Source organism: Dysidea avara, chromosome 2 (genome assembly GCF_963678975.1).
Source record: "Dysidea avara chromosome 2, odDysAvar1.4, whole genome shotgun sequence".
NCBI classification, from domain to species: Eukaryota; Metazoa; Porifera; class Demospongiae; order Dictyoceratida; family Dysideidae; genus Dysidea; species Dysidea avara.
In genome coordinates, this window is record NC_089273.1 from 21,087,024 (window position 1) to 21,114,948 (window position 27,925).

General features: G+C 36.9%; 1 protein-coding gene across 2 annotated transcripts; it reads right to left on the minus strand.

The window, feature by feature from the left end:
- Positions 1–166: 166 nt before the first annotated feature.
- On the minus strand, positions 167–27,925 carry LOC136246821 (sushi, von Willebrand factor type A, EGF and pentraxin domain-containing protein 1-like). Of its 2 annotated transcripts, none has more exons than XM_066038390.1 (22): positions 27,813–27,924; positions 26,902–26,972; positions 23,512–24,370; positions 22,153–22,344; positions 21,782–21,955; positions 20,469–20,756; positions 19,596–19,883; positions 19,127–19,297; positions 18,308–18,478; positions 17,188–17,364; positions 14,969–15,139; positions 14,378–14,557; positions 12,904–13,074; positions 12,409–12,579; positions 9,878–10,048; positions 5,013–5,186; positions 4,795–4,965; positions 3,792–3,965; positions 3,569–3,736; positions 2,958–3,043; positions 831–933; positions 167–438 (listed from the first exon to the last, which is right to left on the minus strand). In XM_066038390.1, the coding sequence occupies exons 3-22, from the start codon at positions 24,335–24,337 to the stop codon at positions 260–262; spliced, it is 4,206 nt and encodes a 1,401-aa protein (XP_065894462.1). In that variant the 5' UTR covers positions 24,338–24,370; positions 26,902–26,972; positions 27,813–27,924; the 3' UTR covers positions 167–259. The 2 variants fall into 2 exon arrangements, with proteins under 2 accessions (XP_065894462.1, XP_065894463.1); XM_066038391.1 differs by having other exon boundaries at positions 298–438; positions 831–896; positions 27,813–27,925.

A 27,925-nucleotide genomic window follows, 5' to 3' on the forward strand; every position in this document is an offset into this window, starting at 1 on the left:
TCTATTTTAAATTGATGGAATGCAATCACCTCATTAATAATTGCAAGAAGTACACCATTGTATGTTAAACATTTAATGGCTATAAAGTTTTTTTTAACACATGGGTATAACCATAGTACATTATATTTAGAAGCTTATTGATATTTATAAACGTTTGTGTGTGACATTAGTTTTGTATATTGGGTTAATTTTATTCTTAAAATATACATGTAAAAGTATGATATTGTGATAATATACTTACAGTGTAACTGTTTGTGGGTTATGTAAGTCTTATACAAGTTGGAGTTGATTTTTCCCATATTCCATTTGGTGAACAAATTCTGTTCCTCACTCCTCGTAATGCATATCCATTGTTACAATTGTATTGAGCTACTTGCCCTGTTCTTGTTACTAGAATCTGTATTTGACCATTACTGACAGTCGGAGTTGTGCAAAATTCTATAAAACAATGGTCAAAGTGAATCAATTATCTGAAGTAACGACATAATTACAAAGTACCGTATACATGGTTTGATTGGTGGGTATTATTGTGCCAAATATAGTCAATTTGTCAAATCAAAATCCTTGCCAATTAAACCACATATACGATGTGACATCAAATGCTGTTTCTGTATGCGCCATTAGAATCATTAAAGTGCCCAAGAAAATACTTTCATCTATGCATAATTAAATACTCCATTAGAGGTATTCCAATCTAGCAATGTGAAATAATAATCAACATTAACTTTCTACTACCTAAGTGGTAACAATATGCAATAACCTAACTAAACAATAATATAGATTCTATGAGGCTGTCACTTAGTGCAACATTAATCTACACATATCCGTACTTTTACAAATCGGATCAGTGTCACTCCAAATGCCTCCACTCAAACAGTTTCTAGTTCTATTTCCCACTAGAAAATATTGTGAATTGCAACGATATCTTGCTATCTGTAGTAAAATATGTCCACATATACATGTAACAGCCTTGACCATCATAATACAGAATGGCATAACTAATACGATCAAATGTTGTGTTGCACCAATAAGAGATTTAGCTGATTAGTCAATAATTCAACTTTAGCCAATTCAAATAATAGATCTGATTTACTGAGGGACTCCAGTACTTTAGTTATACAACTTGATTGACTTTGATAAATCGGCAAAAGTCTATTATCCGCCTGATTCCAATTAGTTGGCCAATGATCAGTGCAACACTATAAATTTATGTACCAACCAAATTGCACACAATTATTATGATCGCAAAATCTGTGTACTGTATATTGGGATACAATTTTGAAGGTTTTTATCTTCTGATATATCGTACTACCCAAGCACAACATTGCACTCACTCACACATGCAATTTTGCTTGAGATTTTAAAAATCACTATAGTCTGTTCGCGTTCACCTGAGCCCTCGTTTCTTGTTAATAACTCTTGTTACATGGGCCAGCTGCCCAAACATTTAGTAGTGCTGTGAAACCCTTTAAACTCCAGAACTGTTAATCAAAAAAGCGCTTTGATACAGGCAAGAACAAGTAAGTTAAAAATATCCCATACATTTAGTATGGACGATTCAGGCGCACAAACATGTTTACAACATAAAACATACTTGTTCCAGTACAAAACCATTGGGAGTAAACACATGTTCACCTCTTTGATATAACACATACAGACTATAATTAAGGGGCATGGCAACAGTTGCCTCTAATTCCTTAATTAGTGATTTTAAGTCTTGAGCAAAATTGCGCATGCGAGTGAGTGCAACGTTGCGCTTCGGCAGTACCGTACGTACTGAAGTGGCCCTTCTGAGCCTTTTCTTCAAATATAATTCCACAATTAAATTACCTCCACATAATAGGATAGTTTGGCATAAACCAATACTCTCTTTAAATATTAGTGTATCCAATGGATTGACTGACAATATTGTAAATCAACTGCAAGTGTATAGCTGAAATTGATACCATCAGTTGCTGGAAATACAACTGAACTGGCCAATAATACTCAACTCAAGACTTTGCCAATCTTTATAGGGTCTGGTATATTCCATCAGTGTTTGGTAAACATGCAAGTATTCCTGAATTTTTTTACTTATTAGAAATTGGCTTTTAACTATAAAAACATAAATAAGCACTCTCTGATCATTCAAAATTCAGATTTTACTTTGAAAATAACCTGCTGTATGAATATAATGGTCTGATCATGTTATTTGTATAGTTTCGCAAAAAAAACAACAAAAAAACAAACAAACATTGTTTCATTTCAAAGTATCAAAAAACCTTGTTTTCTTTCATCGTGTGACTTCAAGAAAATTGTATTACACTTAACATAACTGTGTGACCTAAATTTAGAAAACGGTCGATATCTGCACATTTTTCCAAAATTCATTTTATTTGTTCTTGTTGTCTATAGGGACAGAGGAGTGGACTAGCTATGTTTCAGCTTCATAAGTTCAGCAGCGTGGGAAATACAGCACTAGACAGCTGGACAAGCAAATAAATTAATATGTACAGAAGCCATTGAGAAAATAATCTACAGGCGCTTACATAAACCATCATAACTTACTGATACAATGGCGTATGAAGTTAAATTTTGGCTTACTGTGTTCGCCATTAATTTGTGAATCCATGAAGGTAACCCATGGTATATTTCCGTGTTGAGAAGGAAGGCAAATTTGCTGAAGAACGATCAATAGTAAATTCTTTCGTGACTGCAATGTTCACAAACAAACAAACAAAAATTTTTGAACTCCCTACAACCAGCAGGCTAACATGATGATGCCCAGGATTTATCCATTGGAATGTTAATTCACCGACCAGTGAGGCGATATAAACTTGTGTAAAATATTTTCTGAAACTTGCATTTTTTTACCCATTGTTTTTAAAAGCATTTTATTACAAAAGTAATATTGTGCGTAGATTGACAGTTTTCTAAAATTAGGTCACATATACTGTAGTGATTGCATATATACTCACTTTAACATCTGATGGTAAAGTGTAAACGGAGACAACACCATTGGGTACAGCTGAGGGTGATGAGCATTGCAACAGAGACAAGTCTTCTGAAATATACATACAAAGCATAAATAAAGTGCGTACATATGAAACAGTTATTTGCTACAAAAATAATTTTACGCATGACTTAATTGCTTCATTGCACTGTAATACAATAATCAAATTGATTAAAATTATGCTATCACTGTTGTAAAACATTACTTTTTTTGTAGGCTTGAATAACTATCTTGCATGTAAGCATGGGTAGCTCAATGAATTCACTAGTTCATGGTGAACACGATAAATCAAATCTTAATTCATCACCTGCTGCAATTATGATCAATTGAATAAGCGCCTGTAATTTTTTGTTGACAGTATAGCCATTGTACACATCAATTATTTTGCCACTATACTGTAGTTCTATTGCAATAACTCCAAAATAATCAACAGATAAGGCTGAAACTTTAACAGCCCATTGGTTTTTGCCTCTAGAAGTCAAAAAGAAATTAAACTACATGGGCTTTAGCTCAGCGGGTCACATATTACAAATAAATTAAAGTAGTCAACAAGCAACTCAACATTTACTGCCTTACTACATATGGGAATGGTTCCCACCCATTTTCTATTGCTGTCACAAACAAGTGATTCATTTCTGTCTATAGTAAAACCATTATCACAAGAATAATCAGCTACTTGACTTTGAGTAGTGAGCTTAACGACAACAGTTCCACTTTTAATTGCTGGGGGCAGGCCACAATCCCCTAGTAGCAATATGAAATGTTGCAACAACACTATTCCCTTATTATGATTTCATACTTATGCAGGTTGGAGTGTTTTCTGTCCAATTTCCATATTTAGAACAATATCTCACAGCTGGTCCAAACAACAGATATCCACCATGGCAAGAGTAAGTAACAGTATCACCAACTTTCCTATCTGACACTGTCACACTACCGTTGTGCAAAGCTGTGATCCTTGGACATTGTATAACTAGAAGAAATAGATAGCATTAAATTCACACACCACCATTTTGTATGAATCAAAGTGCTGCCATGTACTGTATCTTCCATACAGTACCAATTAGCTGCATAACTGTACTGTATGAGTCATTCAGTATAGTAATACAGCTACAGTACCAATGTCATCTTGCAGAGTGCAAGCAAATAAAAACTTGCTAATCAAAGGGTGTGGCACCCATTTTACTCATGAGTATCCATCACGATTCATTCGGGATGAATGTTCACAAGTGAAATGAGCATGTGTCCTTTAATTAGTGACCTTTTTAATCGCTCATGCACTCGCGAGACGATGTTGCAATTGAGTGGTACTTATTATGCAATGTTATGAATTCAGACAGCACAATTGATCATGTAAGTCTAGCCAATCTGATCATACCAGTTTGTTCATAGATTACATGAACACTTACTGATACTCCACAAAAGTTGAAGAAACAACCTCACAGACAGTACGATGGATCACACGCATGATACTGTCAAATGCTAAAACTAGCCAAACTAATCCTACCTGTTCATTCTACAACTACAAATAAGTTATATACGTAACAACTTACTGATAGTCTGATCACCGAAAATATTGGGTACTCAAGAACATCACTCTGAGCAAGATACCAAGAAATACAATATAACACCTAAAGCACTGCCTATGCCTGTGTGCACAAAAAATCCCACACTTAGGGGTGTCTCAAGGCAAAAACAGCACTCGTGTTTGCCTTGTGCTGTATTTTCCATACACATGCATGGCAGTCATGATGGTTTAAAATGTCAAGTTGCTAATACTACTATAAAGTATAACAACTTACAACATTTAGGAATTATTCCTGACCAACTTCCATTGTTTTTGCATGTAAGATATTTATCACCTTCCATCACATAGTTGCTATCACAAGAATAATTGGCCACGAGACTGTTGTTATAAACCAAAACAGTAACACTTCCGTTGTCAGTTGATGGAGGAGGTATATCGCAGTTTCCTGTCACAAAATGTATTAAAAAATTTGAGACTATTGTTCTTGCATACTTAAACAAACTGGAGCATTTCCTGTCCAAGTTCCAAGAACAGAACAATTCCTAGTAGATGGTCCGAAGAGAATATATTCACTGTGGCAAGAGTAGTTGACAGTACTGCCTACTTTCCTATCCAACACTACCACATCACCATTGAGCAAGGGTGTGCTCCTTGGGCATCGTATAACTAGAGAATACAAAATTGAACATTGTACATACATACTTAGCATCGTGACTATTATCACCACATTGGGTTCTTCAATATGTACATACATACATCACTTTTTTTCCCCAGGCTCGATGGAACATACATACATTACTACATACTATAGTACCAAGATACATACTACAAAGCCACTATGCAACATATATGGGACCTGCCTTGACAGACACATGTATCTCTCTACAAATTAAAGCTAACTTTAATCACCTCCTTAATGTGGCAATGGATAGTGTACTATATTTAGATTTTCCTACAGCACGCATGCGCACGTTTTTTTGATTGTTGTAACCTGTAATTCATAGTGAGCACGTTTGTAGTTGTGATGTATCTTTTCTGATCTATATGATTTGGTGTATCTTATTGGAACTTTACATGGTGTCAGAAGTGGCCGAATAAAGCGTTCCTGATTATGGAGAACTTAAAACCACCTAACGAACTTGATCTATCACCAAATGGACGTACCACGGTAGCGGAAAAATGGTGCCAATGGAAGCAAACTATGCAGTTATTTATCGATCTAACCATGTCTAAGAATACGGAAAAAGAAAAGTGCAGTGCTTTTCTTTACACCATTGGCCAAGCTGGTCGCGACGTATACAACACAATGACCCTCAGAGAGGAGGAAGTTGATAAGATTGACATACTCTTCTCCAAATTTGAAGCATATTGCAAGCCGAAACAAAATGTGACGATCGAGCGATATCATTTTAACACTCGCGCACAGGGCGAAGAAGAAACAATTGACCAATACGTGACAGAGTTGAGACTCATTGCAAAGAACTGTGGCTATGGCGACCTGGAAGACCAGTTAGTTCGAGACAGGATAGTTTGTGGAACTAACTCAGAAGAGGTGAGACAGCGTCTATTACGAATTGACGATCTATCACTTCAGAAGGCTATCTCCGTTTGTCGTGTGGACGCAGAGTCCAGGAAGAGCTCCAAGTATATTGCTGAGACGAGTGGAGAAGTGTTTGGTCTAAGGTCTAGCAATAAACCACACAGGTTCCGAAGAGAAGTCACCAAAGATACCAAGAAATTCACAGAAGGTCCGAGACGTCCTTGTGGTTGTTGTGGTCTTGTGCACAATAGAAAGCAGTGCCCAGCATATGGCAAACGCTGCCACAAGTGCAACAAGCTCAATCATTTCTCCAAATACTGCAGAAGTTCTAATCGCACAACAGATGCAATCGAACAATGTGAGGATCCCACGGATTCAGATGATGCCGAATCACTTTTTATTGATGCTATCAAAAATGACACAGAACTCACTCTTAGTGATTGTTATACCACACTTCAAGTTGAAGGCTCAGCAGTTAAGTTCAAAGTCGACACTGGCTCACAGGTTAACATTTTGCCACTGAGGTTATACAGAAAGTTGAAAACCCAGCCACCACTCACCAAATCCTCAACAAAACTTTCCGGCTATAGTGGTGGAAATCTCAAGGTGGTGGGCTGCAGCCGTATCACATGCCAACAAAGACCATTACTCTTCTATGTAGTTGACACAACACAAGACCCCATCCTTGGTCTAGCAGCATCACAAAATCTGGGCATTGTCAAGATTGTTTTAAACATAGCCCATGACACCAAGCACCCTGTGGCACAATTTCCAAAGCTTTTCAAGGGTTTAGGCTGTTTAAAAACACCCTACCACATACAAACAGATTCATCAATCACACCAGTAGTAAATCCTCCTCGAAACCAACCCGTTGCCATCAGAGATCGGCTCAAGAACACACTTGATGACATGGAAAAGATGGGTGTAGTCAGAAGAGTTGATGGGCCCACAGATTGGGTAAATTCATTGGTTGTGGTTGAGAAACCCAAAACAAAAAAACTGCGGGTTTGCCTTGACCCCAGACATCTCAACAATGCTATACATCGAGAGCACTTTCAACTTCCCACCCTAGAGGACATCACCACTCGATTGTCAGGAGCCAGTATTTTTTCCAAGCTAGATGCCAACCATGGCTACTGGCAAATACCCATCAAAGACATGCCAGCACCAAGCGACAAGAAGGGTGTTGAGAGGTTGCTTGGAACAATCAACTACCTGGCGAAATTCATCCCCAACATGTCGACCATCACACAACCAGTCCGAAGCTTGTTGAAGTCAGACATCATTTTTGAGTGGAAAGAGTCCCAGGAAAAGGCTTTTCAGGAAATCAAGGAAGTCCTATCAAAGCACCCTGTTCTGGCATATTTTGATGTCACCAAGCCCGTCACCATCTCATGTGATGCATCACAGTCAGGTCTTGGTGCAGTCATCCTACAAGACTCCAAGCCCATCGCGTACGCTTCTAGAGCACTCACAGATACAGAAACAAGGTACGCACAAATAGAAAAGGAGTTACTTGCAGTTGTGTTTGCCTTCCACAGGTTTCACCAATATGTGTATGGGAAAGACGTCATAGTAGAATCTGACCACAAGCCATTGGAGGCCATCACAAGGAAGCAGTTATCGGCTGCACCACCCCGACTACAAAGGATGTTGTTGCAACTCCAAAGATATTCATTTTCACTAGTTTACAAACCCGGTAAAGAAATGACACTTGCTGATACCCTGTCACGTGCTTATCTGGAAGATGAACCCAACTCTGATAACTTAAGTGAGGATCTTATTTGTGCAGTGAACATGGTGTTGAACAATCTGCCAGTGTCGGATGCCAAGCTGAAGGCAATACAGCAGGCAACCAGGGCTGACCCAGTCATGACCAAATTACAAAGTGTTATCAGGTTAGGATGGCCAAACAACCGGGTAGAAGTCCCCCAGTGCCTAAGGGCCTACTGGAACTTTCGAGAAGAACTGAGTGAGGCTAACGGAATTATCCTCAAGGGTGAGAGAATAGTGATACCCACTAGCTTGAGAAAAGAGATGCTTGAGAAGATCCATGCAAGCCACATGGGCATAGTCAAATGCAAAAGGAGGGCTAAAGATGTTCTTTTCTGGCCTGGGATGGGAAGAGATATTGAGGAATGAATAGCCACATGCGAAACATGCTCACAGCACCAGTTATCTAACACTAAGGAGCCAATGATATCTGATGAACCACCAACACGACCGTGGGAACTGGTCTCGACAGACTTATTTCACCTTGAGGGAGAAGACTACCTACTCATTGTAGACAGTTACTCACACTACATTGAGATTGTTAAACTCAAAAGCACAACAAGCAAAACAGTGATTGAGGGTACCAAATCAATATTTGCGCGTCATGGCATACCCAGAATAATCAAAAGTGACAATGGACCACAGTACACATCGGGTGAGTACAAAGAATTCAGTAAGAACTGGGGTTTCCACCATGTAACTGTCAGCCCATACTACCCACAAGCAAACGGATTGGCTGAGAAGTCAGTACAAATAATCAAACGCTTGATAAAGAAAGCTAAGAGTGATGGGAGAGATCCCTACCTAAGCCTACTTGAATACCGTAACACACCAATAAACAATGTTGGATCTCCAGCTCAATTATCTATGGGTCGAAGACTGAACTCACTCTTGCCATGCACGTCAGAGCAACTAGCTCCCCAAGTGATTGATCCCAAAAAGGTCACTGAGGCCACTAGACAGGTGCAAGAAAGGAACAAGAAATATTATGACAGAAGTGCTAAGGAACTCCCCGGTCTGAAACCCAGAGATGCTGTCAGAGTTCAAATGGGTAACAAATGGGTTCCAGGAACAGTAAAGGGACTGGCTGACACTCCGAGATCGTACATTGTGAGAGTACCTGGTGGCCAAGAACTTCGCCGAAATCGTAGGCATCTCAGAAAAGGTTCCTTGCAGCCAGCAGCATCAGTACACACAGATGATGACGATGACATTGCTATGCAACCGGCGGAACAATCTGTAGTGGAAGACCCTAGTGAGACACAGGCTCAGGAGTTTTCGCAAACCTCAAGAGGTCGAACTATCCGTACTCCAGCGAGGTATCAAGATTTTGTGAAACACTAAGCTATGAGCAGTTTGGACTTTTTTTTTCTGCTGTGTAGTAGGGGGAGTTGTACTATATTTAGATTTTCCTACAGCACGCATGCGCACGTTTTTTTGATTGTTGTAACCCGTAATTCATAGTGAGCACGTTTGTAGTTGTGATGTATCTTTTCTGATCTATATGATTTGGTGTATCTTATTGGAACTTTACAGATAGAATATACATTTTTTAAAAATCCTGTAAGCTTTTAAAATGGCTAAAATCCTATGGAAAAAGTGCAACAACAGCGTAACCTGGGTGACACCATGTTTGCTCTTTCCTAACAAATTTAGATACTTGTTTTGTTTCAAGGGTTAAAGAAATTAACAATGTGTGTTTACATTTCTCTGAAAGATGGACCATTGTCAATCTTCACTGTTTTTGCTTCTGTCATTGTGGAAGCAAAATTGTAGAGAAAAACTCTACTTACCAATGTATTCAGATCATTTGTTCATAGACACAATAGCAATAATTATAAAGCTGACTTCACTTTGTATTCGTATGTAAATAAAAGTAGCCTAATTTGACATTGTGACTTGAGTTTGAAGATGTGGTCACAAAATTGGAAACATGTATGCGCAACATGACATGTAAAATTCTGAGGACCACTAAACAAACAGATTAGATACTTACATACTGGTGTTACTAACACAAATAAATGCCTAATATATATATACATACGTTTGCACTTTGGAGCCCTTCCAGACCATTGTGAATTAGTTTGACATGAAAGTACAGCATTTCCAACAAGCTTGAAATGATCATTACATGAATATGTAGCATTGGAACTTGGAGTACGGCCTGATATGATTACTTGACCATTAGCAATTAGTGGAGGATCAACACATGGTTCTACAATGAAATTAAAAAAAATAAAATAAATAAACTTTGTAAATATCCAATCACAACTGAAACTGAAACAATGGCACCAATGGGGTTGGGAAATATTTCAATACTATCCCTTGTACACAATATTATGATGTGCAATACTGAGTACCGCATCTATTTTGAAAATACAGTAATAGCATTTGTGCAATATGTGACTTTCTCAGCGAAAACCCGTCTAGTTCGCACAAGCGTGAGTATTGAGAAAAACTTAAAAATAATTTGTAAAATTACACATGATACAAGAAAAAATATGCAAGTTTTTATCAGGCCAGTACTCAAAGAAGGAAGACTCAAATCGATTAAAACTATATACCACCTTATTCGCCTGCTCATGGAAAGTTAGAAAATCTTTATCTAGTTTTTGTAACTTCAATGGTATGGGTGTCACATGCGTTTGTTTACAATGCGGTAAATGTAAACAAGATCACCATTGTTTCTTCTAACAAACCACCTTTATACACCTATGTACAAGTGACTGCAAGGCTAAAACTATACCTTGGTTGATCTGTCAATATATGGAGAACATTGTGAGCCAAATTCCAACTTTGTAGACTAATCCAAACGGAAGTTATGGCTGCGAATGCAAGCGCCTGTAGTTTATTTTTTAGTATATAGTCACTGTACAAATCGAGTTCCTTGTTCTTCCTACTTTCTAGAGCTGTAATTTCAAAACTACACACCACAGAAGGCTGAAACTTTGGTGATCCATTCCTTGGACACTGCAAATAATGGTGAGTGAATAATTTTTTTTTTTTATTGTGCAAACTAGATGGGCTTTTGCTGAGACAGTCACATATTATGCATCATTGCTAAGTGAAAAATTGTACTGAATCTACTGACCATACTATCAGTGTGTCTCATTTAAATGCTTTAAACATGTAGCTATGCACAAAAAAAAATACATTTGTTTAGAATTTGAACATCTGCATGACCAATGCTATTTTTGCCATGTAACAATTCTAGTGCTGCCTAACCCCATTTTATAAAAATAAATATGTGACTGGATCTGCAAGAACACCATATGTTAGCACATTTTTCAAATTCTATTTTATTACATTTTCTTTAGCTAGATAGCTAAAGGAAAAGTGGCAACAGTAGAAAAATTGATTTGCACAGTGACTATATGGAAAATATACTAACAGCACTTAAATAAATGCTCATAACTTTTGAACGTAGTCCTCTACCAACGTGCAACTTACACCATCATATTCTCCATTAACAGGCAAATCCATTGTCGGGTAAGTTTTGTCTTCCAGGCTTTTCCTAAAAGCTGGGTTAAGGCAAAAACATGAGAAAAAAAACAATGATGAACTGCTCATCCAACATAAGGCAAACTAATGCTCATATCTTCTCTCTCCATAGGAGGCACTGACAATAAACAAAGATTTTTGAGTTCCTCTTGCTTTGGGGATTACAATGCTACCATAGTTTTTGCTGTTACCACCTTCTTTCATTGTGAAACAAGCTGTCAAAATGATTAAAGATTTTTTTTTTTTTAATTTTGTAAATATTTCACCCATTACGTTTATCTGTTAAATTATACTTGCGCTAACATATGGGATTCTTGCAGATCTGGTCACATATGAACTTTTTGAATGTAAAGCTGTTCTGTGTGTACTGACTGGTCTTGCTACATGACCTAACAATATTATCACATGGTCACCTTGCAATACTTGTAGGTAGAAATACCAATTCACCCAAACTCTATGCACTACTACATATTTCTACACTCTCAATTACTCTAGCTGATACTCTAGGCTCACAGTGTATGAGCTGCTGGAAACCTGTAGTGACAATCTGTTGACTTGGTATGGTTGTTGACCAGTGCAAAGGGATCCATCTATATACATATTTGTGTGCTATTGATTAAGTCACTATTTCTATAAATTTTAGAAATGCTAATTAAACTGTGGGACGCTTGCTAAGATGCCTGAGAGGAGAAAGGTAAACAGGATCTATTTGGAGTGGCCTTACCAATGAGTGTGCACAAATTCATGTCTGCTGCTGTCTTCCAGCTTACTTGGAGCTACACCCATTAATCAAATATGAGTTCTAGTCTAGTCTCACAGCAGGCAACTTGTCATGAGGCACACCCACTTGCAACTTGCATGCATAGAGCTACACTAAGCATCCACGAAACCAAACTTGGCTTGACCTCAACAACTGCTATCAACAGCTCAGACTCAAGGCATGAAAATATTGTTCACAAACTTTAAATTTGGTGATGATTTACCAAATTTAGTTTACCACCAAAATTTGTTGTTATACAGCCATAAAATGACAATTCTTACATGGCTAGTTATTAGCTACAATTACTCACTCACTATAACATGTAGGTGGACTTGAATCCCAGACGCCTGATGATAAACATCTTGTTACAGCTGGACCCAGCATGCTATAACCTAGATTGCATGTGAAAGTTGCCTCATTGCCTTCAAACAAGTCCATATATGTAACGCTCCCATTTAATGGTTTCTCCAAGGCTGGACAAAGCCCTAAAAAAAAACCTAAATTGACTGTAGAATTTCAATACACAGATCTAGACTTATTGTGCTGTTGCACTAAAGTAATTCATGTTTTCCTGCAATTTAAATGAAATAATCATGATATGAGAAATATGAGTTAATTATAACAAAGTACACTGTACACAATGTATGAGTTAAGACAAGTACATAATATTATATACATAAATTTATATCACTGCTATTCTTATTCCACATCCTTCAGCCTTGCGTGGTAAAGCCTTAATAAATAAATGAATGAATGAACATCTACTGTTTGTATATTGATTGAGTGTGCATAATATACTTAACACTAACGTTTGCATTGTGGTGGAGAATTAGTCCAAGTAGAATCCACTTGACATGATGTGCTAGTCTTTCCAATCAACTTGTAGCCAGCATAACAGGAATATTTTATCTTACTAAAAGCTGTAAAATTAGTGCTATCAATGTAGCCATTTGATGGACTGGTCAAACTTGGGCAAGTTACTAAAGAAGAAATATGCAAAGAATGTAACATGAATACATATCATAATACACATGTGGGAACTTAAACAACAAATTTACACATAATATTATGTATGTATATTTGGTCAGGGTACACACTAAAGTGTACATACCAAGCAGACAGTTATAGTATCTACACAAGTACACAGTAGGGATATAACACTTCTTATTGTTTTACTCTGATTTAATATCATGGACTACTCCAGCTTGTTTCAGTACTTTTTATCGATGTGCTATGGTCCCTATTCTAGTCGAAAATTCCAAAATTTTTGTGTACTTGCTTGTTAACTTTTTTGTAAATAATTTTATTATGACTGGTAAACCCACGCATATCGCATCTGAAATGGCACCGCACGCCCCAGCTATATCAATTATCATCTGAAAAGTGAAGTATCCAATTACACTTGGTTGTCAGCTATGTTCAACCCGTTACACAGCATTTCGAATCAAGAACTGTTTGAAAAGCACCTCTGCAATCAAAACAACCACATGAAAAATACGGACGATTTCCGTTTAGAAGGGAAGCCATCATGTGCTCGCACCAAATCGACACCTTTCCCTGTCAGCAAAGATGGATGGGACACAAAGGACACTGGTAAGTCCATGAAGAATACATTGTACGTACTGTGGTATGCCAAAAGGCACCTGGCGGGCCAAAGCGACGTCAAACAGTGAAAAAAATCAAGCCCGTAGCCTTAGCCGTTATCGAGTTACGCTTGTCTGAAGGCATCAGTCAGTTACTTACTTCAGTAGAAGATTTCATCGAATAAAAAAATTTTTAAATTCCATAGCAACTTGTTGAGTGTTTCGGGTTGATCTGAAAGCTTGTTTGGGCTTAGTTTTACCTCACCAATACTACTCATTGTCGTCAGGGAAAATTGAGGCTGGTTTTTGGGTGATGTTAATTCGTGGGCCACACCTACTCCTTTGTGGTCCCTAATATACAGTTACTATCATACTGTATGATATACATTGAACTGAACCCTGAGAAAACAGCTAAAAAAGAAAGTAGATGTTTTTCTAACAATTCAGCCAATCACATGATTATTGGTAACAGTAAAGGTGTCAAGGCAGACATGTGGGGTTGGGCTGCACTACAAGTTTGTATGGACTTTTATGGTTCCACCATAGGAAATGAACTTATATATAAACAATTTGAATGAAAGACATTGAACAATTTTAGCAGGTCAAACAGTACTACAAAACAGATGAGCCAATTTTCAAGGACTTGTGCATGAGTTATAAAGTTCAGCTCAACGTGTTATAGTACTAAGACATATCTTACTTATATCACATCGAGGTGGCTGATGACTCCAACGACCATTCTGCATACAAACAATGCTGGACACAGAATTAGGTGCCATCTTATATCGTCGATTACAAGTATAGTTAGCAGTATCGTCTAACTCAACACCACTTTGCACAACCAATCCATTTTGAATAGGAATAGCATTTGTACATCTTTCTGAAGTAATAAACAAATATTTATTACTAGACTACATATACAGCTAATAAAGCCTAAAATTTGCTTTAAAAAAAAAACATGCAGCAGTACCTGCATAATTATGGGCACAGGCCAAAAAAGTTAGCACAATCTATAAATCACAACAATTTTATTCTTTAAAATGTAATAGTAATAATTATGTCAAATGCTACTAACTCGAACACAATGACCTCACCACCTTATTAGTCTAGGTATGATAGCATTGTTAAAATAAGGAATAGTGACTGTGCCTCCTAGAGGGTGACTCAAGATACTGTAATACAGCACTCACCCTTATACAACAGTCATAATTTTCTAATAAAACTGATGTACATAACAATATAAATAAATTTACACAACTACATACACATGTACCACACACCATATCCTCACTATAACATATCGGTTCTTTGTTGCTCCATCTTCCATCGCTTCCACAAGTGATAATACGAACGCCTCTCAGTACATAACTACCAGTACATGCAAACTCAGTAATACCTCCAATGTTTTGGTCATATCTTCGTTTAATTCTGTTCGGTTCATCACCAATGGCTGGACATAGCACTGCAAACAAAAATGTGGAAAAGAGCTTTGTAAACCCAATTTTAACCATTTAATATGTGTGACTGGATCTCCAAGAACCTCAAATATTCATGCATTTTTCAAAATCCATTTTACTACACTTTGCTAGCTACATATATATGCAGCCAAAGGATGATCTATCATGGTTTCAGCCCTTGAAGCCAAGAACTTAATAAGCCACAGTGCTACAAAGTGGTAACGAGAAAAAGATTTATTATAGAGTGAAAATTGGGAAATAGACTACAAATGCTGATTTAAGTGGTCATAACTTACAAATGCAGTTTTGTACGGAACCCCATAAATAGGTAAATCCATTGCTGTTTTACCAGTAAAGACAACATAAGCAGCAATGCCTGTTTATGCTAACAAAATTTTTGCCATGGCCATGGCAAAAATTATTAGAAGAATGTCCAACTAACACTCATATCTTGTATCTCCTTTAGCACAAATTCCCTTTGCTTTGGTAACCATGATGCGAAGGTTTTTATCATTAGTATAATAACTTCTTCATTGCAAAACAGGTGCTCAAATTCGGAAATTTTATAATAAGATTGTCACTCATTGAATTTTAATGCATTATGCTTTAAAATTCCTGCACAAACACGTAGAATTCTTGTATATGTGGTCATACAAAGTTCTATCTTTTGCTGAACGGCTATTGGTAAGATGTGGAATTCCAGAGCAGAATTCCATGTGTCAATTTTAGCACATTATTCATATAATCGAGTATTAGCATGATGCATTTGCAGAGCGAATACATTTGTACTGTATCTAGTAGTATCTTCAGAGTATTACATTACAGTAAAACAGTGTCCCGTTAAAAGTGGATGACAACAGCGAAGCAGAGGACCTCGTAGCAGACTAGCCAGACAGGAAACTTGAGACTGGTGACTCACGCTATTTTAGTCAAGGTCTGTTTATTAACTGAAACTGTAAGTTCTCCCTTGGTGAAATCCTGGCTAAATTGCTAAGCAGTTCAGTGATGAGTAGCATAGTAGAACAGAGGTAGGTGCCATTCTTGCTATCATGGATTCACTAGATTTCTCCATGGCACTTGTTGCAGTACGTGTGATAACACTGAGACAGCATTGCAGGCCCTTAACAGGGATAATGTATTGCTTACTGACTCTACCTCAGTCGTGCTGAGCACCATGCCAGGAGAGAATCTAGCACATTTGCTGGTAGTTAGCTAAGCATAACGTGTGTAGTGCATGGTGGGCAACAAATCCTTCAGCAAATCATTCAGCAAATCATTCAGCAAATCACTTTGCCAGTACAATTGACACTGTTCAGTTTCTTCACAGTGCTACGATGTCTCCTTAGTTTAATTGTTGTCAGCCATTTCTAAAACGGCAACTACATTTCTCTAGCACTAATCTGCATTTCTGTACTAAATAAAGAATTTACCTCTATTCATTCCAGTATTGATCTTCATTGATTCCAGCTTGATGCACCATGCCAAAGACTCATATTATTATAACTCGCATGATAAAATTAATGGGTGTGATTTCTGCTCCGGAGTTCTGTAATTCCACTCTGGAATTCCTCATTTTACCAATAGCCTTGCTGAACTGTGTATGAGGAGTGATGAGTCTTTGTTAATGCCATGTATGCTTGCAACAGGATCTGTATAACCCTAACATGTTTGTAAATTAAACCTTATGTATCATTTGTTGAGGATGCGTAGCATGTTATTATGTGTAAATGATATAATCGTGACTGGAAAACTGATCAAATTGTCCAGATAACAAGTTTTATAGATTTTAAACCATTATATCACCAAACATACAGTATATTTTAAAGATAAAATCAAGTGTAATAAATAAGTGTATTGTGGACAGGAACCTATGTATATATAATCATTTTATATAGTCATATAGTATATATAGTCATTTTAAATGCAACTTAGCTCTCCTTTCATATCAAAATGTGATTTCTTGTTTGACAGTTACAAACATTAAAACAATTACATAAAAACAGTGAGAGACTGTTAAGTATGCAAACATGCCAAATATTTTATGGCTACTCACATCTACACCAAGGAACTATTCCACTCCACTTTCTGTCAGGCAAACAACGTGCAGTGTCAGATCCAATCAATGTGTACTTCTCCTTACAATAATACACAGCAATACTGTTAGTAGTGGTAGTGGTAAAATTGACAAATCCATTAATTGGGAATGCTGGGTTACCACAGCCTGTAATTGCTATGGAAAAATATATTATTCAACAATAGCACAGTATTAAAAAGATACTATAAACAGGTGTGTACCGTATAGCTAGATATTCACAAACATTTTAGAGGTTCTCAATGTACCTATTTTACTGGTAATATTTCTGTTATGCCTTACCCCTACATGTTTTAACCTCACAAAATATGCAAAAAGTTGAATGAATTGACCATAGTTATTACAGTAATCACTGTATGCACAAGTAACAAATTTTACAATTACAAAAATTGTCTACTAACATTTGGCAAATAAAATGTAACCAGATCTGCGAAAACCTGACACAATCAAGCAAGCCTAAATTTACAGTATAAAGCCCACAATGGCTGAAACACCTGCATATTATTAGAAAAAATGTGTAAATTTTTTGAACATTTTGTTTTTAGTGAAGTAAGGACCTAACAATAAAAACCTGGATATCATCTCACTCACCTACTCAAGAGAAGTTCGCAAATCTTTGTTTCGTTGCAGTAGATGCAAGGTTATGGGCGTTTGTTTATGTCACGTCAAAATGATAGACACAACTGATTTTTCTTCACTAATTTTGGCGTGACGAAAGGTACTACAAGGTAAAGCTTACCCAGTAATTGATTTACCTACTTACGGCAAGCATAGTGGTACAAATTTCAATTCTGTGTGTTACTCTGTTTGTAACTTACAACCATTTTAGTAAGCACCTGTAATAATTTATCTTATAAACAGGAATTTGAAAAATGTGCGATTGTGTTGGGTTTTCGCAGATCCAGTCACAAATGGCTTTTAAAGTACATAGCTGCAACTGTCGCAGAGTTACATTCCTTTGTTTACTACCTATACACTCGGATGTAATATTATGGCAGTGGGCTTTCAAGGTGTAGTTTGGATGTGGCATTCTCCCCTCAGGATATACAGTAAAAGCACTACTTTATAAAGCACAAAATACCTTCACATTTTGGAGGGTCATTGTTCCATTGGCCACCTCTTTTACATCGTATAGTCTGTACCCCAACTAGCCTGTATCCATCCTGACAACTGTAGCGGGCACGAGACAGATACTTAGTACTTTTAAAAGTGACATTTCCATTCAGTGGAGATGATAACTGAGGACACAATCCTAAACAACAAACCAATACAAGACTATTACTAAGTAAGTTGAAATAATAAACAAATAAACTATAATTTAACAAAAACAATTAAGTACTAAAGTTGCACCATTTTTTAAAGTGACCAACTCCACATTGAGCAAATGCAACCATAAAGTATTTGATTCGTAGTACTAGCTGTTTAGTTATTTATTATTCAGCAACATGCACACTGCAATGCACTATTCAGTACAATAGAAACTGGCACCTAGAGGTAAGTCAGTTTAATTTGTTTAAGCCTCCAATCTCTTTCAATTACTAACACATACATACTCCAACATAACTGAACAACCATTACAAGGTGTCCAGAATCCTGAGGATGCACCAAATGAATGTATAATAAAGTATCAAGATTCTGACTGTACATATATAAGGGCTTTAAATACTCCACAAGGCCTTAGTGGTACGGTAATACGTAAAACCTTGAAGTCAGTGTTGCTTATTCTTGGGCTCTTTTGTTGCATGCATAGACCGAGTATTTCTGGAGGATCAAGTCACAAATGGGTGTGGAAATTGCTTTTGCAGAATCAGTTCACTGATTACAGTTACAGGTCTTTAAGCCTTCTCACATATCCCTAACACACACGATGACGTGCATGTGTGCACAATATATTACATACTTTCACAACTTGTATTCTTGCCACTCCATGCTCCTGACCGAAGACAGTCTCTATTCATTGGCCCATGCACTGCATATCCAAACTCACATGTGTACTGTGCCATGTCACCAACATCATACCCAGTGTACGTTATATTTCCATTCAAAAGAACTGGTATATCTTGGCACACTTCTAAGAAATAGACAACAATATTCCATAAGTGCTAACTACATTAGCATCCTAGCTAGATACAGTATAGAGAGCAGTCACTGGAAATACAACTTCTTTGGGTAATACCAAGATAATTAGCCACACACCAAACATGTACACCTCAACCTACAAACTACCTATTAACCGCAATCACTTTTGCTACATGGAAACTCAAGTATTGTTCAACTGTGAGAAATTGTGTGAAACTATACAAGTGTCTGACCTTATAAAATTAATATTAGGTATGCATCATACAATTATAAACAATGTGATAACTTACTTCCTTTCCCCGACTGTGCTACAGTGGGAACACTGAATGGTCCAGTTCCATTAGAATTAACAGCAGCAACTTGAATTGTGTAATTAGTAGCTGATATTAGGCCTGATATAATATGTGTAGTGGTATTAGCAAAAGTCTCAGTTTCATCAGATTCATCTTTGAAATAATGAATTATATAACCAGTGAGTAGGCCATTGTGATGTCTTCCTGGTGGAGATTTCCAGGATACAATCACTGATGCAGGGAATAGGCTTTGTACTTCTACATTCCGTGGTGCTGCAGCAGGAACTATGCAATAACATGCACACAAATACATACAAGTTTCAGATTCCATGCATCAAGGTACAGCTGTACATGTACAAATAGTCCAGTGCATGGAACCTTCATTATCCAAACACCTATGTGCCAGTTCAATCAATAATGTGCTCAGATAAGTGGATTTGTAACTCCAAAAGTTGTTGGCATCTGTTAATCTGATATAACAATGACTGTTTGATTAGAGCACTTGTTAGAGGCAAGTGCTCTATTAGGATACCTAAATAGAAATCATATGTGACCAGATTCGACAAAACCAGGCTTCCACACGCATCCAGATTTGTGAATTTAAAGAAACTCAATCTATGAGTATGCTATTACTTTCAAATTTGACCTATGCTTGGATAATCCATAGAAAGAGTAGTGTGAGATTGTAGCAGCTTAATAGCATATGAGTGGCAAAGTTACAAGTGGTTAAAGTCAAAGAGTTGGATGTGTGTGGAAGCCTGATTTTGTCAAATCCGGTAACATATGTTCTAATTGGTACATTTTGTGAATTGAAAACCATACAGTATGTAGTACTTGGTTATACACACTTCCCAGTATAGACAAACTTACCATCAGTCCATGTCAATACAGAGATTACATCACTGGCATCACTAATGCTATTATCAGTAACACTCTTCACAGTAATATCATAGTGTGTATTTTCTTCTAATGTCTGTATCAAAATATGAGATGTAGTGGCACCACTGACTGTCACATTGTCACCCCTTGCATACCGTACTACACTAGTATATGATACCGTATATCCTGCAACTTCTGTTGATAAAATAGGCTGCCAAGACACTTTTATACTTTGTGGAGACAACACTTCAGCTTTAACATTGTTGGGTGGGCTATCAACTAAAAGAGTGAATAAATATAACATGTGATCCAACATCTTATTAACAATTATAACAGAGTTCCAGATAATTTGCAGTCTTCAACCCTTGCCCAAACATGGTTAACACAACAATTGTTAGGTATTAGCAGCTTTGACTTGTGGTTACCATGGCAATCAGTACAATTTTACATAAAATTATAACAGTGCATATGGAACAAGTCGATGTTATGCTACTTCTAAAAACCAGGCACCCATGCAGTTAATTCTATCCCATTAGGTAATTAATCAACATGTATATAGTTGAGCTTTGTATTGATGCTATTAATTCAGCAGCTAGATAATTAGATTTGTAAATAATGTAATTTAGCATATTTTGAAATTCATGAATTATTTTGTAATTTGGTAATTACGTTGCTATACACTGCCAAGGAACCAAACCACTTTAAACTGCAAATGCATCTTCTCAATTGTTTTATAGTGTATCTATCTATTGTGTTTGCTCACTCGAATTGTTTTGAGAAAGCCTTGAGGCTACCCTTCATTTTTGTGTTGGCCACACCCCTTTATATCTTCTAGGGGTTTGTTATTTTTGGTAGCATTTGAAACCAGATACACTGTTTTTCATCCCATATAGCCCATTGTAAAAGGCATTCATAACTTCCAGAACTCTGTTTTTAAAGCTGGCAAGAATAAACCACCTCACTGTGAAAGCTTACCTACCAGGAAGGTATACTGATTCTGTGCAGCCTTCATTTCACATATGAAGGCTGCTTTTGACACAAAACTGTGTGTTCACATGGGCAAAATGACATGCACACACACACTTTTTCCAAAACAATAACAGTAACCAGGAACACGTCCCGCAGCCAATATGAAGGCCACCTGCGGGGCGTGCACCTGGTTAAAAAGGCTGCAACCTTTAAAGTGGTATTGAACTTAGGGAAGTAGGTGGTAACCAAGAGCACGTGTATGTGATTTGTACACCTTTCATTCATATACATACATTTGCTACACTAACACATTTGTAGTGTTTTGTTGCACTTACTGTTACATTCTACAGGCAGGCTTTCCCATACTCCATCAACTAAACAATTTCTGAACACTTCAACTGATTCATTGAGTGTGCTACATTGATATATCGCCTCATTGCCAACATAAGATGGTCGTGTCTGATATACAATTCTGCCACTTGATGGATTTGTTAGTCGTGGACATGTATCTATCGTACAAATAAGCATACCAGTCAAAATATGCACTTGTACACATCAATTGGTACAGGCATAATATAATGGGAGATACTCATCATCATACAAATATAAATAGATGAAACATGCGAGAAGCAGTTTGATTTTAGGATTCACATCTGCAATAACTTTTAAACTGTGTTAATGGGATTGCTACAAATATTCCACTAACCTAATGGATGACATTCTGGTGCTGGTCCACTCCATCTTCCATCATTTTGACACATGATCACACTATTACCCTTTAGAATGGTACCCACAGGACACACAAACTGAGCAACTGTCCCAACTGTTGCTGTGGTATTGTGTGATACTCCAAGGAGGTGTCCATCTTTTGGTGTAACAAGGCCTGAACATGTCAAGTCTGCAACAAAATAATTACAGTATACAAATTTCATGTCCTGTTTCATATGCTTATGTACATCGTCACACACTATATGTGACCTGCTGAGTGAACAATTGGCTGTTTTCGTACATTCCCTGAATTCCACTTTATTGCTATCTGTGGTAACAAAGGACAACTGGACTGCCAAAATCTCAGCTTTTTGTGATAAATAGTTTTGGAGTTATACCACAAGACAGTTGGACTGGATCTGTATAGCAACAATATGGCAAACAAATTCCAGGCGCTTATTTTAATCGATTGTACATCTCCGTGCAGACAAAGAAGGCCATTGATCAAACAATAAAATGATAACAGTAAACTTTAATTCTACCACATTGTAACCAAGCGTACATAACTCATGAGCCTTAAGAAAAGATTTTCTTACTCTCAATAAAAATGCAAATCTGATGGCATATAGGTTTTATTGATTTGAGCTTTGTTTCAGTGCATACTGATTGATGCGATCACAACCTAACAAGTTTCTGGAAACCTTGCAGGAGTTCACATGACAACTATTGTGCAACACAGTTTTGAATTGGGGGTGCTCAGCACCCCCAGTAAAATAGTTGGGATTACTCCACCATCTTCTGCCTATATATGAGACTGGTCAAGAAGTTGTTTTCTGCTAATCAAACTTCATAACACACTTAACTACAGAAGCTAGTGATGATTCTGTGAGTCATCGGGTAACACAATACTGCAAACAAGGTATAGAGAATATCTGCTGCATGTATGAAACCAGATAAGGGGTCTCCAGATCTATACTATATATGCTTGTAAGGAAGGTCAGCTCTAGGTGGATTAGCACATACAATAAATCGTCAGTGCTACTAAAATAATCCTAGACATTTCAATGAAATACATATAAATCTTAGCAGCAAACTAATTGCTGACAACTTTCAGTCTGCAAAATAGACATACTCCATTAAAACTTTACTGCATGGTCACCAGTTGGTCAACAAGGAATAAAATATATAACTGATGTTCTACGGTATTTATGTTACTAATATTATAGGTTGCTCATTTTGTGTGAAATTCATGGCATGTTTCTTTACATAATACTGAAACTCTAGATAGTATACCAAACACTGTAATGCATGTAATAAATGAACCATTAATGGTACATAATATAAAATGCATACGTACCTTGTGGAACATCAGTAGCTAACATAATATTCTCAATCCATTCATAATAATTACAAACACGCGTGAACAGTGTTGGACAAGCTGAACAATCTTCTGGCTTATCTATGACAAAGCCTACTACCATCCAATGATTTCCATTTTTCATACCCAGAGGCATTCCTTCACTATAGTGACATGTTAAGTTTATATTGTGTACAAATGTGGCACAAAAATCACTGGAAGCTGCTGCTGTTGAAACTTCAGACTTTAGACAAGATATAGATAAGTCGGCACACTTAGACTGACGGATCATCTTCATCTTACCAGCAAGGTTGTTTTCAATTTGACCAGTATTTGATGTATTTTGTAACATCAGTTCTACAGAACTTCTCTTCCCTACATCATTGACTTGGTAGCATCTATTAACCTGCAAAAGAGTGTGCTTCGGATTGTGTAAAACTGCATATTGTAAATGGACTAAAGCAATGTTATTCCTTGATTTTTTGAACTTATTGTGAATGACCACTTTGTCTACAATGTACCTTCCCATTCCAATAGTATCAAAACTCCAAGATTTTTCATTCACTGATCCAACATCCACTACAATCATCCTGTTTGTATCACCACTATCACATGACACACATGAAGCAGTTGTGAGTATCCATTCTTGACTGATCAGTGATCCTCCACAAGTCTTGATGTTGCCTGATATTGGGCAGGAAATATATAGTGTTATATACCATGGAGATTGTGTGTATGTCTCTTCTGCTGCTTCACTGTATTCCAAATTAGCTGACAATCCAATAAGTACAAATATTACACAGTAGTTAGAGTGTGAGAGTGGCATATTTTTTAGCGAACTGTGGTTCTGTGCATATGGCTACAGAGAAATAATAAAATAACACAAATTCTAAACACCAAATGCTATTTTCGTTACCTGGAGGCTTTAAAAATACATGTATGTACCATTTTATCTTAGTACATATAAAAATAAATTCTGTAACTAATTTAAGTGATTTGCCTTAAGCAATGACTGACAAAACATTTATGTCACAATACTAATGTTGTAACTTCACAATACTATTCCTAAAAATGTATTTCTTGGTAATATACCTTATATAATTATCTAATGATGGGTAAGAATTATGTAATAGTATAGTTAACAGCATTGGAACATAATAAATAGGGCTGGGATGAATAGTGCAATATGCCTTTGAACATCCGCTAATAAAATGTTCAAGCATTCAAAGCTTTGGTGTTAGCTTCAAGTTACAGGTTTTCTTGCATTTATGCACATTCTTTTCAAGTTTTATCTTTCTAATCCTATGTAATATGTGGAAATGGGTGTGTCTGCTATACACTACAATCATGCATAGGTTAATGGCTAAAAAGACGTTTTCCATGTATTATCTATCAGTTTGTAAGGTGTTTTAAAGGCTACAACTATGGTAGCAAACTAAACTCTGATGGTTTAAAAGTGGGCATGGCACACAAAGAACAAAACGGACACACAAGATAAATAAGCAGCTGCTAACAATGTTCATTTTGTAATTCTTTCGTAGATAGACTATGAGTGTATTACAAAGCTTCAAAGGATAGTTTTAAAATTCAAAGTGTACTTGACTTTCGAACCCACAAAATGTTCGAGACCCTAATAATAAAAATAATTTCAATTCCATGCTTGTACATAGCTACAGCCATAAAATACTGTATTTCTGCAATAAAAGCCTGGGCATTTATTTCCTTCACAGCATTTTGATCTGGCTTATAAACGAATACCTTAACACCAGGCGTTTATTTGGATAGGTCCAAGTAGCATGAAGGCATTCAATTGAATTCAATTGGAGTGGGTGTATAATGCCATTACATCATAGAGAACATTGTTGACTATATATATACATATTTTTAAATTGTGACCGGATTTGCAATAAGGGGCCTTGCAAACACATCCAATTCTATGAACTTGGGAGACCATAAATTAGTGCACAAGTAACATACAGGTGTATCAACTTGAAAATTTTTCATCTGTTAAGCTGTGCTGCTGCTTACTACTGGCCAAGCTTCAAGTCAATAGCATTTTTTAATCTAAACTTATAGATCAAATTTGGTACATTTCATGTGCGTGGAAGACCCCTTTTCACAAAATTAATAGTGCAGTAAATGCCTACAGCAATTGTATTGGCAAACAGTTGTATGATACATATCTGCATGCTTGCAGCCTTGCACAGACTATTAATGTGATTGTTCAGCACTCGATCTGGTTCTAAACTCAAATGTTGATAAGTTCAAAGAAACAGTGCCTCCACTGATAGCCCGAGTTAGTAATTGAGACCAGCTGTAGGCATTCATTTTCCAAATGTGCTGAAACCCCGGTCCCTGGCTTATAATCACGACTGGAAACGTAGCTTTTATGCAAGCAGACACAGTGTACATGAAGAAATGATGAAAAGCATCTGTTTCATGTACATATATACCTCATGATTTCTTGGTAATGAATCAATCATGGTTGTTTTGTTATGACTAGTTCTTTAATACCATAATTCTGTCACAACTGTTATTGCCTTATATGGAGCTTACTGTGTGGAACCCTTCTGTACTGTACACATACCATATATGGTATTAAGTTTTATACCTCAACTTCACCATGGCCTAAATGAATTAATTTGAAGACACTAATCTGACTGGTTGAACGTGTCATAATTTCTACACCTATTTCAGAGGTATCAAATTAATACTAATCAGACATGTGGCTTGCTGAGCTGGCAGTATGATTAATGCAGTACTTGCTGTCATATAACATGCAGGTGTGTGTGTGTATAGCGTGTGTGTGTACAGTTGTTTCTGGGTAAGTTGTTTGACTTACAGACTGTAAGCATAGTCGAATAAGTCAAAAGCAGCATGCAGTATTAAATTCTGTTGTAACATAAAATCTTTGGTGTTTATATTTAACGCAATTAACCATCAAAACTTTAACTACTTCATTCATTCATTCAAAGTTTTTATAGTTGCAGCCTACTCATGACATCACAGTGACTTTAAAACAAATTAATGTGTTGAATTTTTTTTTTTTTAAGCAAGATGAAAATGAAGTATGTTGGTACTATTTAGGACATCTTAATAATTACTTGATTCACAGAGGTGCATCATGGCTGACTCATTGCACAACTTGTTAGTAAACAGATACCTGTATGTTTAACCTCATGAGCAACATACACTAGCCTGCTTTGTCATTTACATAAGAACAATATTTTTGAGTTTACAATCTGGGATATTTTGCAAAGTGGATGTGACTCATCTAACACAGACAAAATGTGAACCAGGTGACCCAAAAAGTCCACCAAACCATGCACTCTTAATGCTGATAAACACATACAACTATAAATCATGAAATTACACAATAATTTGAAATACCTTCTATAGTATATGTATTCCTATTGACACACACGATCTTTGCTGCCCTTCAGATACACCTTCAATTTTAGCTAACAGCAAAAATGACAATAATAATAACATGGATTTTAGTTACTTAATTATTTGTTTTTCATCGCTAACCACATTATTTTCTTTCCTGTCACCACAAATTTCATATTTGCATGCACATGCATGTTGCAATAAAAGACTGGCCTTAGAGGAAATAGCTCACAAAGTGTGTTTGCAGGGATTCAAGTACCTCAACCAACACAACTGGTGTACGTTTAGTGTTCCATGGCCAGACCGCTTTTTATCTCTTTGTCATTGGTGTCAAGATGAGTGTGAAATTTGAATCGAACCCTTTCTCTCTAAAAAGAAAAGTGGTTTGCCATGCAGTACTGGTATAATTATGTTACAATGCATTTGCAGTCTATGTGATACTGAATGCAGTAAAAAAAGCAATAATCCAACTACTTATACACCAAACATATACCTAGTGATTTTGCTTATAGTTACCCAGCCCAAATCTTACAGTAATTTGTGGCATTCCACAGCCATTACACTTCGAAGGAATGTACGCTGGTTAGCACATAATAAAGTGTTTATTTACACAATAGGGTATATACCCACGTAGATACGTAGGCTGGAAGCCTGACTGTCCACCCCACTACAGACCACGAAAATGATCTACACCAAGTCTATCCGCAACATAGACTGCTACGAAACGTAAGACTATATAGGCCAGACACGGGTACGTGGTTGTCTGGCTGAGCACGATATATAACAAGATATACAATTACCAGGAGTAACCTAGCTATACGAAGGTGAACGCGCCACGATATAGCACCTATGGTACAACACTTCCTTGTTGTATACACGTAGTTAAATGTACCGCACACTTGATGTCTTACCGTATAATGGCAATGCAGGATACAAAGACGACAACTTCACCTGGTGGAGCTTGCACAATTGGCGGCTTCATTAATTCAAATGCGGTAAAACACACGTGCGCAGCCACCTAAAA